The sequence below is a fragment of the Argiope bruennichi genome, chromosome 7 (genome assembly GCF_947563725.1).
Source record: "Argiope bruennichi chromosome 7, qqArgBrue1.1, whole genome shotgun sequence".
NCBI lineage: Eukaryota > Metazoa > Arthropoda > Arachnida > Araneae > Araneidae > Argiope > Argiope bruennichi.
In genome coordinates, this window is record NC_079157.1 from 54,715,852 (window position 1) to 54,735,283 (window position 19,432).

The 19,432-nt window shown below is 30.1% G+C and overlaps 1 protein-coding gene across 2 annotated transcripts in view; it reads right to left on the reverse strand.

Annotated features, from left to right (window-relative positions):
* LOC129976084 (rho GTPase-activating protein 26-like) overlaps positions 1-19,432 on the reverse strand; it is a 258,723-nt gene that overhangs the window by 92,566 nt on the left and 146,725 nt on the right. For both annotated transcript variants that reach the window (XM_056089459.1, XM_056089458.1), the window contains exons 3-5: positions 9,488-9,549; positions 9,243-9,314; positions 9,028-9,129 (exon numbers count right to left, since the gene is read on the reverse strand). In XM_056089459.1, coding sequence (XP_055945434.1) covers positions 9,028-9,129; positions 9,243-9,314; positions 9,488-9,549 — 236 coding nt within the window. The remainder of the gene's footprint in view (positions 1-9,027; positions 9,130-9,242; positions 9,315-9,487; positions 9,550-19,432) is intronic.

The window sequence follows — 19,432 nt, forward strand, 5'->3', positions numbered from 1 at the left end:
AAATCGGCGTACAGCTCCAATCTTGTACATTTTCTGCTCTTTGAATCATTTCAGCATCTTTTCTTCGTCATTATTATTATCCATTTGTGAAAATACAATGCAAAATAATATGTAAAAATATTAAAAATATATAAAATAAGTTTTTTAAACAATATTTGAAGAATTGCACCCCTAACAACAGAAGATCCGCCATTGTCTACAAGTATTAAATATAATATTTACTATTTGACAAAAGTAGTTTACCAATGGTAATCTAAAAAGTTCAGTATTTGATCCATTCTAGGATTAGTTCTAATAAAAAATAATACAATCATTGTATCCTTTTCTTTAGGACATCCCCTCGAATCACTATACTTAATCATACAGTCAAACATGAAATTATGCATAATATAGCATTTGCCGAAGTTCTTCTTTGATTCAAAGACTCAGGTCCAGTCCTCATCATCTAACCAAGTTTCAAAAATATGAGGTCCTTTCCCAAGAGCCTCCAAATTGTTATAAACAGAATTTTGATATAAATTAAATGATTAATTGCATAAAATTAAAAGTTTATTTGTTTCCAAGTCGTGACTTTTTTATAAGTTTTTTATAAGGTCAAACCTGTTTTCTTAGTCAATAATTATAACTAATCTTAACTCTATTAAATAATCAGTATGAGTGACAAGGCATAATAAAATCTTGACGAATCAAACAGAAAAAGAAAAAATCTCCTGTAATCATTTCATCGCAAATATTCCTCTGTATTTGACATTTTAACTCTTTCTCCCCTTTTTTTTCGTGACAACTTCGAATATCGTTTACTCGCATCTGGAAGCTTGCCATGCACGTCATTTTCACATTTTCCTCCGCATTTCACAACCCCTCCCCTTTCCCTCTCCCTCGAAAAATCCCGAATAAAAATGTCTTCAACCAGCAGCGAATAAATTAAAGCGAGGCACACTATCCGACGATAAAAAAGCCTTCTCCAAATATAAGACAGCTCAACTCCACTCGAATTTATCAGTTATTCGTCACACAGCTTTCCGAGATACGTATCATAGCAGATCGTTCGATCAATACGGCAATTTCCACTCACCGAAAAATGAATTCCTTAAAAGGGTAATGAGAAGTGAAATTTATGATCTGCAGACGCGGAACCGTTTCATCTGATAAAAGTCCGTATGTGTGACCGTTAGTAATTATCATTTTATCACCTCGTGAAATTTCGTTAACGATGAAAAAAAATCCGAATGTAAATAGAAAATGATTTTTTGGAGATTATGTTAATAAATAAAATTAAATAATATATTACCGATGTCGCCCAAAATGAATTGAGTTTATCAAGTTTAACGATGTTTCGCGTTACAGGCAGGAAACTAAAACTTAATTTTCAGGATGGGGAATTTTATCTGGTACATATTAAATATTTCATCGTTTTTATTTAAGCAAGCATATTTAGAATAATTAAGAGAGGAGCATTATAAATAGTTTTATCGGTTTTTGTCGGTTCCGTATAAAATTACAGGGTGGCTATAAAGTCTTTATCTGATTACAAAAAAAGTATTAAAAATATAACTTATCATATAATATATAATATTTTGATATATTCTAAATGTTTATAGTTTTTATTAGAACTATATATATCAATAAATTCCAATATAGGCACACTCGGTAGTTCGAAACATGTCAATTCAGTATTCCAAATCTCCAAAAGCAATGTCCAGCATTTCAGCCGTCACATTACATATAGCAGCAGTGATTCTAACTTTCAGTGTATCAATATATTTAATTGGTGTTGCAAACACCCTGCCCTTCGTAATCCCAAAACTGACACTCAACGGTAATGATCGATATGAATTCATGAAACCAAAGAACACATCGAACATTTTTCTTCGTTAACGTTATTTTGACAATGATCAAATGTAAAATCCCCACTTTTTTCGCATTAGTTGCGCTATCTATTGGTCTAAAAGAATCGAGAATACAAATATTCCACAGTAAAAAGTTTGCAATATAGTCAATAACTCTTTTGTAAAAACTTTTTGTAATCACGGAAAACGTAGCTATCCTGTATATGTAATATATTATGTACAAAGCATCTCAAAAGATTGCATAAAAACTTTAAAAGCTGGCGAGACGTAAAAAAACAAGACAGTTGTGAAACAGAATATGAGATTGGAAGCAAAAAGATTAATTGACCATTGAAAAGACCTCCCTGCAAGATCTATTGGTGAAAGATCTAAAGTGAAATAAAGAGATAAATTGGTTGATCTAAAGTGAAGGATATACAAAATAAAATATGCTAAAAAGGCATGATTAAATATAAATTTATTACATGACAGTAGCTCATTTGCTTGCATAACACTATTACAAGATTATGGCAAGAAGGGTATAGCATCAATAATAAACTTTTGGAATACCTAAAAATAATTCTTCGAAAGACTTGTAATCCAAAGTGATACACTCTTTGTATGTTGTTATTCAATCAGATATATCATCTGCCAATTGAAAAGTTTTATTTTATTAAATTTGTGTTATATACTTTATAGGTGTATTATATTGTTATTGAAATTCTAAAATCCATCAGGTTAAAATATGGCAAAAACATCAACAAGTTCAATAAACCATGTTTTATTCTACACAAGCACATAATGCTCGGGTAACAAAGAACAGACGAAGCGTATACAAAACAGCAACACATAAACAGTAAATTGTAATAAACAACCACAACAGCACAAATCGTTCAGAGGGAACTCTCAGGATAACACCAATCCAAAGAGACTCGAGTAATCTTCATTTCGATTATTTACTTTTTCGCCTACATGATTCTGCTTTTACAGCTCCCATAACAGTGCATCGAATGTTCTAGTGCATGAAGTAAGGCAGAACTCGATCCTAATGAAACTATCATCGAAATTCTTGAGTATTCTGGGTCCTTCATTTTTGTCTCCGAAAGTAGCCAAGTTTGTCACCAAAGCCGGAGTCAAAGATGCAGTATCCATTCAGCAATTGTTAGAACTATTTGTAAAACGCTTTTTCTTATCAAGAAATTAACAGCGCAGGAAAGCAATATTACAATTCGTATCAATATTTCACTACATTTCTCGACATAAAGTTCATTATAATGGCCTTCCCTTTACATTTCAGGCCCAATGTCTTATAGTAAACAACGGCAGAGGATTCCCGGAAACTTCCTTCGTAATAAAAGCGTAAACTTTTTCCCCAGCAAACACTGTGCAATAATTGTCAGCAAGGCCATGAACGCCATAAGTGCTCATATTTTTATTTTCAGAATTACGCAAACGAGGACTTTGTGTTTCACAACATAATGAAGAAATATAGTATGCATTTTGAAAGCCTTCTTTCAATCCACTGAAATCAAAATTTAACACATAAATATAATTTTAATAACAAAATCGCATAGCAAACTTCTTTTATTTTTGTGATTGCGTTTTTTTGAGTAACCGTTTTCACTTGCGTACGTATGTACAGTCCAACAGATGGCCAATCTTTTAAAGGATTTCGTTCAAAATTCGAGAAAATGGCAAACATTGAAATTAACAATTTGTCTCATTTATTGTGCTTGGATTTATTTTATATGGAAAATAATTATGCAAAAATATTTTTATATAGTGGCCACAATCTAGAAAGAATGAATGTGGTCATTAAGTTGGAAAAACAAAGTTTGTGCTAGAATATTTTCACAAATTATAGCGAAAAAGCTTCACAAATTCGCCTTAACTTTTAATTAAAACTCTAATTAAAATTTTAAAGAAATAGTTTTGAGAGTGCACGTTTCCATTTTTAAAATATATCCGTGCCGAATTTGGAAGCTCAAATAGTGTGTCATATATAGTGTCGGCGCACACACATATACTTCCTTTTAAAAACACAGAAAGGCTATTTAAAAAAAAAAAATCGCTTTACTTCATAATATTTTAATCAACATCTAACTCCTTTACATTTCTGAATTTCTCTTTATCTTTTTGGAGACAATTATTTTCTATTTTTCAATGCGCTAATAAAATATAGTTTTATTTTTAATACTTTACTAAACTTTTTATCAATTTAAAATCAAATATAAGGTGATTGCATTTTCATGAGACAAACATATCATCACCCCTTCAACTCCATCCAAACAACCCCAAAACAGATAAATCAGAATAAACCTTACAGCTGTCACATAATCTAAAACTGCCATCCAAAGAAACTCATCCAAGAAGTTATGGAGCCTTTCAAATGAATGGCAAAATCTGTCGTAATGGCGACAATCCGAGTCGCTTTAAACCCCTAATTACCCATCAGTCGCGTTTAAGACGAGATAATTGAATAAACTAACACAATATCCGCAGAGGGGGACCTCATTACACAAATCCATCCTGAATTATTAAGTTAACTATTCCCCGAGAGAGCGCACAACTAGTTATTAAAAGTGGTCCCCGGCGCGCATCCGGAGGGGCAATTTCCGCCTTCAATTAAGATCCACCGAGGAGGCTTTTTGGAGAAGACGAGCCGCCAACACACCAAGAGGTTAAACGCGCTCGGCTATTTTGTCAACTCCAGTAGTTTATCGGTTAGTTTAAAAAGTCGCCTTTAATGAGCGCTCGGGTTTGCGAAATATGAGTCTAATTAACTGAATTTCAAGTCTTAGGGACTGCGAAAGATGGTAAAATTGATATATCGTCAGCTCTACTGCGATGCGGAGCGACTGTTTTCTGAAATGAGTGCTTTTTCAATTAAGAGAAGGTTGTATCTTGAATATATTTCGTCTCCATGGTAAATCTTTGGTTCTTATTGATAAGCAAATGCTTTTTCTATTTTTATTCTCCACATCATATGCATTCATTACATCTTTTTTTGGAGAATTCTGCAGGCGGTAATATTTTATTATGTTGCATCCATAGCAGGTTGTTCCGCAATCCATGGAGCAAATTTTAAAGGAAGAGCGCATTGTACAATATGTATAGACAAAAGAAACATATAAATCAAAAGCAAAAACAACGAAAATAAATAGTAAAAAATTCCAAATACGTGAAAAGGTATGTCACTTGTGTTGTTTATCATGGGTTTTCTCTCTTTCTCTCTCTCTTTTAGTGACGTACATGGGCATTCAAAAATATTCGTACACTAAATTTTGAAGAACTTAGAGTTTTATCTATTAAATTATGCCAAAAACACAAATATTGCTGATCGTATTTTTTATTATTTGAGAGAAATTTCATTTTAAAAAATTCTACACAACCTGCAAAAGAATTTAGCAAAATTTCTGTTTTAAAATTATTTGCACAATAAATTATCTAAAAATTAGATAAATTATCATTTTTAATACTTCGTAGATTATCCTTTAGCTTTAATCATTGCTTTCATTCGATATGACATTGAATCTATTAATTTCTTTGTAATGTCCGATGAAATCGATGCCCATTTTTCCAAGACAGAGGTTTTCAGCTGATTTTTATTTTTTTATTTGCCGATCTTTGATTTTCTGTTCTAAAATACTCCACAAATGTTCAAAAGGATTCAAATCAAGTGATTACGAAGGTGTGTTAAGTCCGTCGGAAGTGTTATGAGCTGTAAACTTGGGGTCGCTTTGTTGAAATATGTAGTTATTTTGAAGACCCATTTGAGGCAGTGCTGGAATTTAAGTTAATTTTCAGAATATCAGTGCACATTTTATGATCCATAATTCCATCAATGATGTGCAATTTTCCCACTTTATGTGAGCTAAGACATCTTCAAAATAGAAAGTTACCACCGCCAGGTTTTATTTTTGCACTCAAGATTTATCGGTCGTAGTTCCGCTTTCTTTTGACGCCATATCGTTTGTTTGCTATCTAATCCAAATGCAATGAATTTACTCTCATCAGAGAATATAACTCTGGTCCAAAAGTCAGGAATAACATAGGACACACACGCACAGACAGACAGACAGAGAGAGAGAGAGAGAGAACTTTCTTTCTACGTACTTGACCACGGAACCCTGTATCATTATAACCGTGCTGGACAATACTTTTGATTGATGCTGTTTAGCTAATAACAAATGGGTTTTTCTTCTTCTTTTCTGTTAACTTCTTTTCTGTTAATATTTTTGGTTGCCCATTTCGTAGCATATTTTCGACAATATTGCGTTGGCAATATCTATCAATCACACTCAGGAATGAAGAACGTGATCTTCCAATAACCAGCGATATTTTTCATAGAGAATTACAGTTGTTACGGAGTCTCATTATGAGGTGTGTGTTTTTTCTTCCCTCCCAGCAACAGTATTTTTTTCCCCTTTCTAGCCATCTCAACTTAAAGTTGTTCGATTAGCAACGAGTAACACGAGCTTGAGTTAGTAAACATTAGAATAAAACAAATCCCGCAATAAAAGAAAGAAGGAAACAACAGGTTAGTCCCGAAAACGATATTTGACACGTAAATTGTCGCAATTTTATTGGTTTACAAAGCGAAATATTGTTTTACGAATACTTTTAAAACACGTGATTAGTGGCGAGTTTCAAATTGTTCCTTTAATTAGCAATTCATTATTATCAAATTTTTTTTAAAAAAATTTCTCTCAAAAGACCTCAAAATTCTTTCTCTCCTTTTAAAAATACATACATTATACATTCTTGAGGTGAACAATTTGTGCACGAATACTTTTGATTACCATTGTACACTTCCTTTATATTTTTTAACTATTTGATTGTCACTCACATTATTGTTTGGTTTATTTTGGCATTAAGGATGAAAGCAGCGTCTTCCGGTTTTAATAAAAGGTATTGCCTTCAAACCCCCCCCCGCAAAAAAAAACGTTAGAACTCTTCAGACAATGTCAATTTCATTCCCTTAATGAGGCATTAAAGAATGGTGCAGCAGAAACAAAAGAAATAAAAATCGGAAACAGTTAATGCACTAGCAGACACTACTTCCGTTCTAAGAATTTCCCAATCACAAGTAAATACTGTTGTATCTAAGTTAAAATATCAAAAAAGTTTTTGACAGGAGAAAATTTTTATACATATGCTTCCTATCTCTTAATGGCAACACAATGATACAAAAATTCTTTTTTTTTTGGGGGGGGGGATTCTTCAAACAATGACATTTTTTTTTTTTTTTTTTTTTTTTTTTTTTTTTTTTTGTACCCCGAGTCATGAAATGCTACTCATTAAAATATCTTTTCAGAAAATTTATCACTGAATGTTTTCGAAAAAATGAATTTTGAAATTAAAAAAGATATTAGCACATAAAAGAAGCATGGGAGAAAAAATTGGTAAAAATGCATTAAATAAAATGATATCAATTTCAAAATAATAAATTACATCTTCATATTTTCCATTTTAAAGAAGTATTAAAATTCCTTAACTCTTTAGCAATGAAATAGCATTTCTCTCCGTAAAATAAAAAGCATCTGAGCCTGTCAGCATCCTAACCAAATCTAAAGGATTAATAAAAAAAGAAAAAAAAGGAGACTAAGGCATAATAAAACCTAAATATACAAAGTGATCGTAAAGCCCTATAAGTTTAAAATGGCGTAACCTGTAGCTACATAGTTAAGTGGCTATGCTGAATTTATTGATACAGTTTACGGTGCCCCTAGCGGTAAAAGAAAAAAAGTAAAAAAAAAAAAAGAAAGAAAGAAAGAAATCGGCCAAAAAGTCCAATTTAAAAAAATGTAAGTTATAACACAATAAAAACACAGGAAAAAGTTTCATGTAGTTACCAGTAAAAATGGCCGAGATATTTGCAATTAATATCATGAATTTTCCATGATTTGAAAAAGAGTTCATCATAATATTGAAAAAAGCATTTCCGCCTCCAGTACTTTTTTTTTATCTTACTTGCTTTCTTCGTTATTTAAATTTCGCATCGCCGTTTCTTAACTAGGAAAGATGGTATAATAATAATGCAGGAAACAATATGAGCACAATCTAAAAACATGAGTAGAAAGTATATTTTATATTCAGGATATATTAGCTTAAGGAAAGAAATCTTGAACTTCTACAATTCACGGATGTTTTATGCTTTTAAACAGTTTAAATGTTTAAAATTGTTGTTTAAGATATCCTCTGGTATTTATACTCCCTACCTCATATGAAGTCTCTTTTATGAGCTTTAAAAAAGGCTATTAATTTTCTCTTTCATTCTCTTTTTGCTCTCACTTTCTCATAAAAATCGATGACTCAGTCTCGCTGACAATAACATTTGCAAACCACGCTAACTTTCAGAATCATCTTTAATGCTTCAAGTTTAAAATAAATTGAGTAACAACTTTTCATTCCGATTGCGTTTTCTTCAAGACAACACTACTACATTATTAATCTTTTATTGCATGTAAAATACAACTAAAAGTTATATATTTTGTTTATTATATATATATATATATATATATATATATATATATATATATATATATATATATATATATATATATATATATATATATAACCAATCTAAAGTAAGAAAAAGTTTGAAAACGAAACTAAAATGAAAATATATATATATATATATATATATATATATATATAAACTACACAAAAAATATTCATAATTGCTGCAAACATTTTATAAAAATATTTTTCTCTTATATTGATAAACGAATAAAAATGAAATGAAAAAATTCAAGCGATAATAACACTATAAAATGGAAAGAAAATAACAATAAAATAAATTGAAAAACTAATGATCTGAAAAAGTTGAATATTCCTAACTCAACCATGCATTTCAGATGCAGAAAAATAAGCCAAAATAGCTCGTGCTGCCATCTATTGAAGAAAAAGGAATTTTCACTTCATAATTTAGTATTTTTATATGATCTGAATTAAAGTTTATAAATTTAGTTCGTTTTTATAACAAAAAAAAATTTTAAAAAAATACATCCTTTCTATTTTAAAACAATTATTTCAAAGCAATAAAATATTAAAAAAATCATTTCCTATAAAATTAATCCATAAAAAGTTGAAAGAAAAATCCCAAAGCAATATTAATATAGCTGAAAACTTTTTTCGTCACTTACAGATTCATTTTTTTCCACATCAAAAATTTTAATACTTGAATTTTTATTACCTCTTGAAGTTGATTTCCGCTCTTTTTAGTAGAAAGATTTAAATGTCTATCTTGAGATGAGAAAAATTTTGTGGTCTCTTTCTCGAATTTCTTTCTTCTTTCCTATGAAATAATAAAACAGACAACAAATATAAATCTGATTTTTACTGTGACAACTCAAAATAAAATAATGGGAAGAATTTTTGGAAATTCAGAAATTTTGGAATAAAATTTACCTTGGCACCTCCAATATATTCTTTCCTAAAATTTTCAATAGGATCAATAAATGCAGCTTGGGCTTGTTCCAACTGCAAATGAAAAAATATATAAATTTTATAAATAAAAAGCAGTTTTGAAAAAAAAAGAACTAATTTCTCAATCCAGAAAGCTGCAAACAAAACTTATCAAAGATAAAAAAAAAAAAATTAAAGGAGTTTTAATTTTTCGAATATTTTATATATTTATTCAAAAAGATACTAACCATTCTGTCCCTTTCATCTTCTATGGCATTGAGCAAATTACTAAACTCCTTCAAGGCTCCAGCTGCAAGAAATAAGTAAATAAATAAATATTAAATTGAAATACTTCAGAAAAGATAGAACTAAAATTACTTCCAATTCCCGTTTTAGAAGTAAAATACAAGTCTTTCTATCATCACTAGATGGCGCTGCAACTTCAGTTACCCTTAAAAAGAAGCTGTAAACAAAAAATTGTGCACGGCAAAATTCTTTAGTCAGTCAGTCAAGAATCTATTATATCATTATTACTCTAAAATAGAGCAGAATTATAGATATCATCCAATTCAATGAGAAGATAAGTATAATAAATATTAATAAAAAAAAGATTTGCATAGCATAAGAACATTTCGAAACAATATTTCAATGTTCTAAAAAATCTTTACGATTAATAATAAACATTTCATTCAATTTTAATTCAATAAAAAAATTATTTTATTCACTGTGGCATTAATTTTTTCCCCTTTCATAATAAAGAAGCTAGTTTTCTTTTAAAGAAAATATCTGAATTATATTAAATTTTTTTTTAGAGTTCCATGAATCTGCTAGAATTCTACAAAGTCAGCTTACAGTTTAAAAATATGAAATAAGAAAATAATATTCTAAAATTAGATAAATTCTGATAAGAAGTATATAAAAAAATAGCATGATTCTTTTAAAAAATGGGATATTATGAGTTTCATATAAATTTTCTTCGTTTTTTTAATATAGTGAGTCAATTTAAATAATTACATTTATGATAATTGCAAAATAATTATATTTGGAAAACCGAAATTTATTTTTATTTATAGTTTTTACGCTGTTTTACAGTTTTATTTAAGCTGATAAGAAATACACTTTAAAAACACTTTTATTATTTTAACTGTAATGGGTGTTTTATTAATAATATAATTATTCATAGTTTAATTTAATTCTTATTTCAGTATTTTAATATAAAAAATTATTATAAATTTTATAGGAACTTGCAATAAATTTTCTTATATTTATTACTAGATGGCGCCCTTAAAGTATAATCAAAATTTCATTAAAACCAACGATTAATTGATAATTAATTATTGAAAACATAAAATAACAGTGTTATTGTTAAGAACAGGTAAGTGCAGAAAACTTCAAAAGTAGATAAAAGAGTTAAAAAAAATACAAAACTTTATATTTACAGATAGCAAAGAAGTGAAATTAAAAATAATGAAAGAAATCGACAAAAATTTTCCAAAAGAAATAAAAATATATAGTAAATAATCAATTAGTCAAGCAAAAATGAATGAAGACAAATATGAATTACTTAATCATTTTACATCAATAAATTTTATATACATATATATATAAAATTTCTGTATTTTAAATTATTTCCAAATATGAAATGCAAACAAGGATACTTCTATCAATCTTTGCCTTTCTCAACAGTTTATTTCTGAAAGAGTACTAAAACTTGGAAACAATCATTAAGGAAAGGCAGAGTGCAAAATCATGTATGCATTCAGCATGACTATCGTAATGCAAGTTTTATTACTTCTTGTTTAGAAGACGCCGACATACTTTCACGTAATGTAGTTAGATTTGGTTATTTTATTACCATAGTGTTAAAGCAATAACTTAGGGATGCACCGCAGGTAGAGCAGAAATCTACGACAAGACATAAACGAGGACATAAACTGGTTAAAATGCTGTTGTTAGTTATATAAGCAGACTCCAGTTGCATATATAATTAACGAATTAAAAGGATAAAGCTGTGTTTTTAGAAAATAGCAAAGGATGTTTACCTACTTCTGCAGCTGCCACTTAATGTGGTCATTTCGGAACTTTAAAATTATGATAACATTAAAAATCAACTATAATTCTATCATATTAAAGAAAAAGAATAATAATTAAAGGTGACAACAAGGCTTTTAAATATAAAAATTTTAAAAATTAATTAACTGCTGTTTTTCAACAATTATTCTTTAGAAGTTCACCTTTATTTATTTCTTTTTGTATCGTTTTCAAAAATTTATTAAATGGTGGTGCATATCGCATTTCAAAATATCAAGAATTTGAAACATTTCAGCGTTTATTGAAGGTTTTCTTCAACACATTTGACACCCTTTCAATACCATCAACATTTAATGTTTGGACTTGCTCACAAAAAGCCGACGATTTTTCAAAATTTTACGAAAAAGAGGTTGCGAACGTTTTATATGCACCGTCACATTGTGCTGACTCATTTTATGTAAACTGCCAAGAAATTTAATTCATTCATTAATACTCAAATCAGCATTTTTTGAAAATTAATTTCGCTTTCGTAATTCAATTGCAGGTAATAGTGGTTTACGGTTCTTCAGATTTCAGAGAAAACTTAGCAGCTTAATTGTTCATTGAAATCATCAATTTAGACAGCTTTAGTTGGGATAAAAGACAATATTAACATCCCATCGGAAAAATGATGCCCAAATGTTTCCTTACAAGTGGAGCGAGAACTTGCAAGAAAATCAATCATTACGTAACTTCCAAATGAAGGATTAGCCAATTTTTTACTCCAAAACTGGTAATATTAAACGATCTAGTGATTACATTAAACGCATATTTTTGTGTACATTTGAATACGTTGGTTTAGGACTAGAGGGTTTTGATAATATAAAGCAAATGAGAATATTAACTATGCATCAATTATTTGTATCCGCTGTACAAGGAATAAAACAGCATTGCTTTTTAACATACCTTTTTAGAGATAATACCATAAATGAATTTTTTTTCTGCCCTTTCCCCTTTCATAAATTTGAAATGTAAAAAACAGAAAATTTTGCAAATGCCAAAATGTTTGGTCTCAAGATTTTGAGATAGTCTACATTCTCGGCGTTTTAAAACTTCTAAAATCCTCTTTCCATTAAAAAAAAATATATATATTATTTTAAATGAAAAGTACTGACTTCTAAATAAGTCAACAATTAAAACTCCAATACCACCTGTTTTAAAGAGAAATCTCAAACATGTTACTATACATTTTCTATAGGGATCCCACGATAGAATTTTCCACTCACAGAGCTGATTTCGTTTTTTCTTTCACTTATGAGGATTAGATATCATCAATTACGCTTATCTCTCTTCCTTTTCATATCATAGAGATATCGCAAAAATAAACCTTAATACAGGTCCAGCTCAACAAATAGGCCAATTTTGGGAATTAATTTTTCAATTTTGCATATATAAGTAACAAATCAGAATGTCCTGCATTTAATGTGCAATTTAAATTTTTTTAAAAAATTTTTATTTCATATGATGTAGTACAACAATGTTGGTCAACATTATTAAATTAATGATTTTAATAGCGTAGGCGAGAAACCGATCGTCGAAAGTGGTGGCTTGACATTATTTAAAGAGTGTTATTTAAGTTATGTAGGAATTATCACTACTCAGTGAAGCATTTAAAAGTACAGAACCCCTATAGTTATAATGCATGAAAAACGAAAAATAAAAATTTCTACTTCACTTTTTTCAAACTCGCGATTGTATTATTTGTATCGTTAGTTTCTAAAGAAAGAAAGAAGAAAGAGAGAAAAGGAAAGAAAAACTAATTATAACACTAAGTTACTACAAAACGTACCCAATGCAACTAACTTCCTAGTGTCAAAACAGCAACGTTAAAGAGACGACGGCACACGTTTTGATCGCTCACCTTTTATTAAGATTAAAACTCGAACTCGTAGTTCACAAATTAACTTTAACCGCGCAACATAAATTCACCATTAAATCCTACCGGCTTCGTTATGATTACTGCAGCAGCAAATGCCTTCTCGTTAAAATAAATAAATAACACACTCTGATATTAAATTACTCTAATAATCGATTTCGCGTAAGACGAACTTTGCTACTTCTACAACTGGCTAGAAGCGTCGACTTTAAATGCTTCAAGTAATTTAGTGAATCGTCAGAAAACGAAAAGTTTGCCTTTTTACGAGGATCGGTTCTCTCTCTCTCCCTCTTTTAAACTTATTTGAGGAGGCAAAATCAAATTGCGCTCGCCTCCCAAGATGAATGGTGAAGTGATGTTTAAGAGACGTTTCACAAAAGTATAAGTGGAACGAAAGTTGTTTAAAAGGAGCTACTGTCTGTTCTTAATTCTGGGAAAGGAAGAAAAATGAATTGAGGAGTACTATTTTATTTTTAACTACTTTTAAAAAAGGGAAAAAAGGGTATTTCATTATTTATTCGGTACAGAAAAGCGAAAGTTTCTGCAAAATAAAATTGAAAAAAAAAATCGTAAATGTTTCAGATGAATAGCGGATTAAGTTGGTGGTGAAGATCTGTTTTGTTGTTAAGTGAAGATAAAAGTATTACCTCTATGTTTTGGATACACAAAAACTGCTTTTTTTACTTCTTTTTACGCATTAAGATTACTCAGTCCTTTTCTTTTTCTTTTATACACCCAATATATATACATAATAAATTCAATTCTTCCCCACTTTTTAAATTTATATTTTCCTTTCACCTCATAAATTCAAAGAGATGAGCAACTTTACTTTAGCTTCTTAGTCGCAAGGGCTTTTGAATTTTCTTGAGCTTCTTAAAATTTTAGTGGCATAGCTTTAACCGTTTGACATTAACTTGGCAGTGCAAATAACATTACCAGCCCTACAGAATGGCAAATTCAATTTTTACCTATAGTTTCAAATTCAAAACGCATGAAAATTTTCATTTCGAATGCAAAAATCTCGGCTCGTTTTTGTCTTTGATTTCTTCATCGGCAAAACCCACTTAGATTCATGGTGGTTCCACAATATGTATCCAAAATCGCCGATGGATCAAATGCTAAGAATAAAAATAAAAGATATGATTTTCAACTTAAAATTTTCTTCTTTTTGCTTCCCACCGTTTTTAACAGGGTATTTTATAATCACATCGACAAACTCAGATAAATTCTCAAAGGCATCACGAAAGAAAAACATTGCAACTGGACACGATGTCGAAACCACGCTGAGAACATGGAAATTGACAAAAAGATTTACAAAGAGATTTATATGATTAATTATTGCAAGAATTGTTGCAAGTGATGACCGCTGACGTTATTGCACAGTTTACAACGGCGTAAAAACGATTTCCAAATGCGTTTGAAGATACTAGGTATGCTTTTGACGTGTGCTGCAGCGACGATAATCCTTGTTATGAGATCCCAGATTGTGTACATAGGCAACGTATAAACGAGTGATGTAAGGCAGCTCCTCACAGATTAAAATCCGGCGAATGTCAAGATCAAGCAATAGGTTCCATGAATCTAGTCCACCTTTCTTGGGGATACTAGGCTATCTAAAAAGTATCCGATCTTGAATTTCCCTGCTTCCGGTAATGATGCTAGAGCGGCGCTACTGTGCACAGTGGAAGAAGACAGTTTAATGTGTATGCTTAAATTTTTCTCCGTATTCGAGGGTGTCAGTCGCTACCTGCTGGCCGTTGAATAAAGTGCTGTAATAAGTGTTCGTCGGATTTTTTTTTATTTCTCTCAAAATGACTAAACGAGTTCAGGAAAGATACTGCATATTTTTTTTTTTTTTCCCAAAATCAGGGTGATTTTCTAAACGAAACAATTCGTAAAATTCAGCAAGTGTTTGGAGACGATGCCATGGGGGTAACACAAATGAAGAAATGGTTTAAGCGATTCAAAAATAGTCGGACAACGGAGATGAACATTACACCAAAAAAAAAAAAAAAAAAAAACTTCAAGGAGTATTTTCAGCAATAGATGGATCGGTGGGATAAGTGTATGAAGGTGCAAGAAACCCAACTTTGATTTTGAAGGGATTAGGATCTCAATTTCGTCACGTAAGTAATACATTTTTCTTGATGGAAGGTTCGGATACTTTTTAGACAGCCCTCGTATAATATCGAGGTGATTACACAACTCACAGGAAATATGTACAAGGTTGGCAGCATCCGTGAACCCCATGCCTTTTTACACAGTTGCATGCGAAGTTTACAATGTTCTCGAAAGGGCGTATTGCAGAAAAACAAGTTAAATTGCTCCATTCAGGCGTTCAAACCTCAAGTACGACCATAAATGATAATCATTGACGACTCTTCCATTGATTTTAAACCCGTATTGAGATTTTAGCGGTCCACAGGCATGGATTATCCATCGTCCGTATTTGTGCACCATGTGTGTTAATAATGCCTCCTGTCTCAAAGCAAAAATGCGAATCTTGCTATTTTCAGCCTCTCAAAGTGGTTTGCGACATTGTGTTCATTCCAACTTTTGTTCTTCTCGATGCCAACAACTCTCAAAGTTTGTCGATCTGATTATACATCTAGAATGCATACATTTGTACATGAACTAAAAATGTTTGGGAGTGTTCTTCCACCATTTTTCTTCCGTGCTTCTACATAAACTTAGTTTAGATGAGTTAAATAAAAGTCCCGGTTTGAGCTAAATCGTGGGTTATTTGGGGAAGAATCTCGCAAAGTTTATCTGGGCCAAAATAACGGAACATCAGAAATTCTTGCGATCTCCTCTCTTAATATTTAAGCTACGCCAACGGGGGGGGGATATTTAACGAGCATTAAAACCCGCCTGCATAACGCATTTTTATTGGGATCTTTTAACAAATCTATGATCCTACGATTTCTAAACTGACACTCTACGGCCAGACCCTATCGGCCGTATTTTCATATATGGAAAGGCCATATTTCATAAAAGGACATTTCATATATTTCCCTTAAAGCGATAGATCAAAAAGTATATTTAACGGCCAGCCAGATCTCCAGAAACAGTAGAATAATAAAATTTAAAAAAAAAAACCCACTCTGAAATGCCTTCTGCGCAGATGATTTACTTATTTGCCATTATTTTGGAAATTAATATTTGGTGGGGGGAGGGTAATATTTGTAACAATTAAAATTTATATGTTACACTAACCGCTTTGGCAACAACTCGTTTGCCGGAATATTGCCTTTCCTGGTTGTTAAAAAATTAATATTGAATGTAGGTGTGTTTTTAATTTCACCATTCATTTGAAATGACTGAAAATATGAACGAAATCGGGCTACAAAAGGCTACTTTTTGTGAAAATTAAAGTGTATATATTGCAAAATAAAAGCGGAAGTGAAAATTCTGCTTCATAGTTAATGTTTAAAGAAAGCAATTTATTATCGTAAATCGGCAAAACCATGTGACTGGACAGTTTAACAGAACAATGAAATATTTGAATTTTGTCATCACAATAAAGATTTGTTATAGACTTTTTTTTATCAAATTAAATTCTGAATATTTATTAAGACTTGGCATTAAATTTAAATCCAAGTTACAGAAATGACATAGGTATAAGTTTTGTTTATTGATTGATTTATTACTATCATCATCTTGTGTTTTAAGATAATGAAAAATATTTTTGTGTAATAATATTTTCAAATGATACAACTGTCAAACGCCAAAAATTTAATTAAATTTTTGATTTACTTTAGGCTTTGGAAATTTAACGCTGACTTTCCTCTTGTCTTGAATGCCAAACTTCATCAAGAATGGAGGAAAAAAATGCACATTTGCAAAACAGCAGCACACAAACAGTCATTCGTCTTAATATAAATAAATTATGACAATTTCAACTCTCCTTTTTTCTCAGTCTCTGACTTTTACTTTTAAAAAATAATACTTCATTAAAAGAATATAACTTGTTAACAAATAAATGTGTTATATATTTTTACTAGACTCATTGGCAACATATTTATAAATAAATCCAAAACCCAAAATTTTCTTTATATTTCTTTCATACTTGAGTGCCAACTCTTAGTTAGATAAACAAAAATTAAAAATTTATTTAATGGTTTTTTTTAAATATGAATGGCAGCTTGAATGTTGAAACTCTATATTTCAAGCCTAAATAAAATCGAGTTCATAATTTTTTTTTACTGTTCCCATTACTTAAAAAATAATGCTAACACGTCAAAAACGTCTTTGGAAGGATAAATTAAATCTCTAAAAATAAAACGTTCTTTTTTGGATATTATAAAAATCCCAACCACCAAGTAAATTCTCTTCTAATAGAATAACTATATTTTTTCCAGAGATTTAATTAAATAATTTATTTTTATTAATTAAAAAAACATGCTTCATTTGCGTATGCACAATATTGCTCAAACAAATCAACCAGGGTTTCCGAAAATTAATTCGGAAAACTGAATTTAAAATTGACAAATTATAGCGGGAGAAAAGATCTTTTATTGAAAAAAATCTTACTTCATTTCCATTCAAAAATGTCTTATTGACGTGAATATTGTTTTGAAATTTCCTATTGCTTAAACATTTACCTAAAACGTAACTACTAGCTTTTAACTTTGAATGAAGATAGAAATGTCTGCCTTTATTTTCCATGCTGTAAATACATGCTGAAATTGCTATTCACAATGTTTGATTAAATTTTATGTAATTATATTTAATATTTTAATAAATCGATATTTAACATTTTAATAAATCGTTTGCTGCAATCTGTAATATTTTGAGAATTCTTTCGCGCAAAGGATTTTCTCATTTTAATTTAAAAATAAAAATGCAGACTTTTGAAGAAGATTTTAAATAATATACTAATTTATATAAAAGACATAAATTAAAATGTTTCATAACTTTCTTTAATTTAAGTGAAAACGGGCATAGAGTTCTTTAACAATATATTTATTATGCAGGATGTTGCGGAAACAGTTCAATTTTTATCTATTATCAAGACTTCTGTGCTAGTCATGACCATCTCAGCACAACATGTCGAAATTATATATATATATATATATATATATATATATATATATATATATATATATATATATATATATATTGCGCATGCGTGCGTGCGTTCACAGGAACAGAACAAAATTTTAATTCAAGGTATTTTGAGGTATGCGTTCAAAATTTATATGAAAAACAACAATCAAGCTCTAATAGTTACAATTACAGAGACAAAATTTAAAAATTTTCAAATGGCAACACCATTTTTTTTTTTACTGGAATGCGTCCTTTATACCAAAAAACAATCAATAGCGTTGGAATAATAATAGTACGTATTTGTAACACGAAAATCACAAGCGCTGGACAGATTAAGAAGAAAAGAGAAAGCAACTGTGGTGCGCCCAACAGTAGACGCAAAGTTCAACAGATTCCTTGCTGTTTGTTCATCAGCTGTTATTTGTTAGTCTGTCAAGAGTTCTTCTGTCAAGCGATGATGATTTTCCTGTTTGAGGTAGCGTTCCAACGCTGTATATTATCTTTTGCTATTTAGAAAATTTTCCAATAAAAGAAGTTGGTTATACAATTTGAAAATTTTGTCACTGTAACAGTTAACTGTTAGAGCTTTAACTGTTGTTTTTCTTATGACTTTTAAGCCTATACATCAAAATACCTTGATTTTTTTTTTTTTTTTTTTACTCCAGTCCTGTGAAGAGTTTGACAGTTGCGATCTCATATATCGGAATCGTTTTTATTTTATAATCATCCAATATTCTCCGAGATAGCAGCAACACGAAAATGCTATCAACAAAATACTTCATAAACAAATAAATTCCTATCATAATAATCGAGTTTCTGATGCTCTACATTACGATATATATATATATATATATATATATATATATATATATATATATATATATATATATATACATATATACAGTATGGTACAAGAGCAGATTAGTGTAAAAGAGAGTGAAAATACTTTGCCCAGTTATTATGAGATTCTGATAGGGATTTCCTACACATGTCGGATTAGGTAAAGGAATTATAGGGTCTTTTAGAAGAATTTGTTTAGGTTAGCAATTTTTTATCCCTTCACTCTGAGCGTGGGAACTGCTGACGGAAACATTTTTACAGACCTTTCTGTTGCATTAATTAAATAGAAAAAGTGGAATGGGATCAAGGAATAAGAGAACATTTTAGAATGAAATTAATATGGACTGAATCAAGCTAA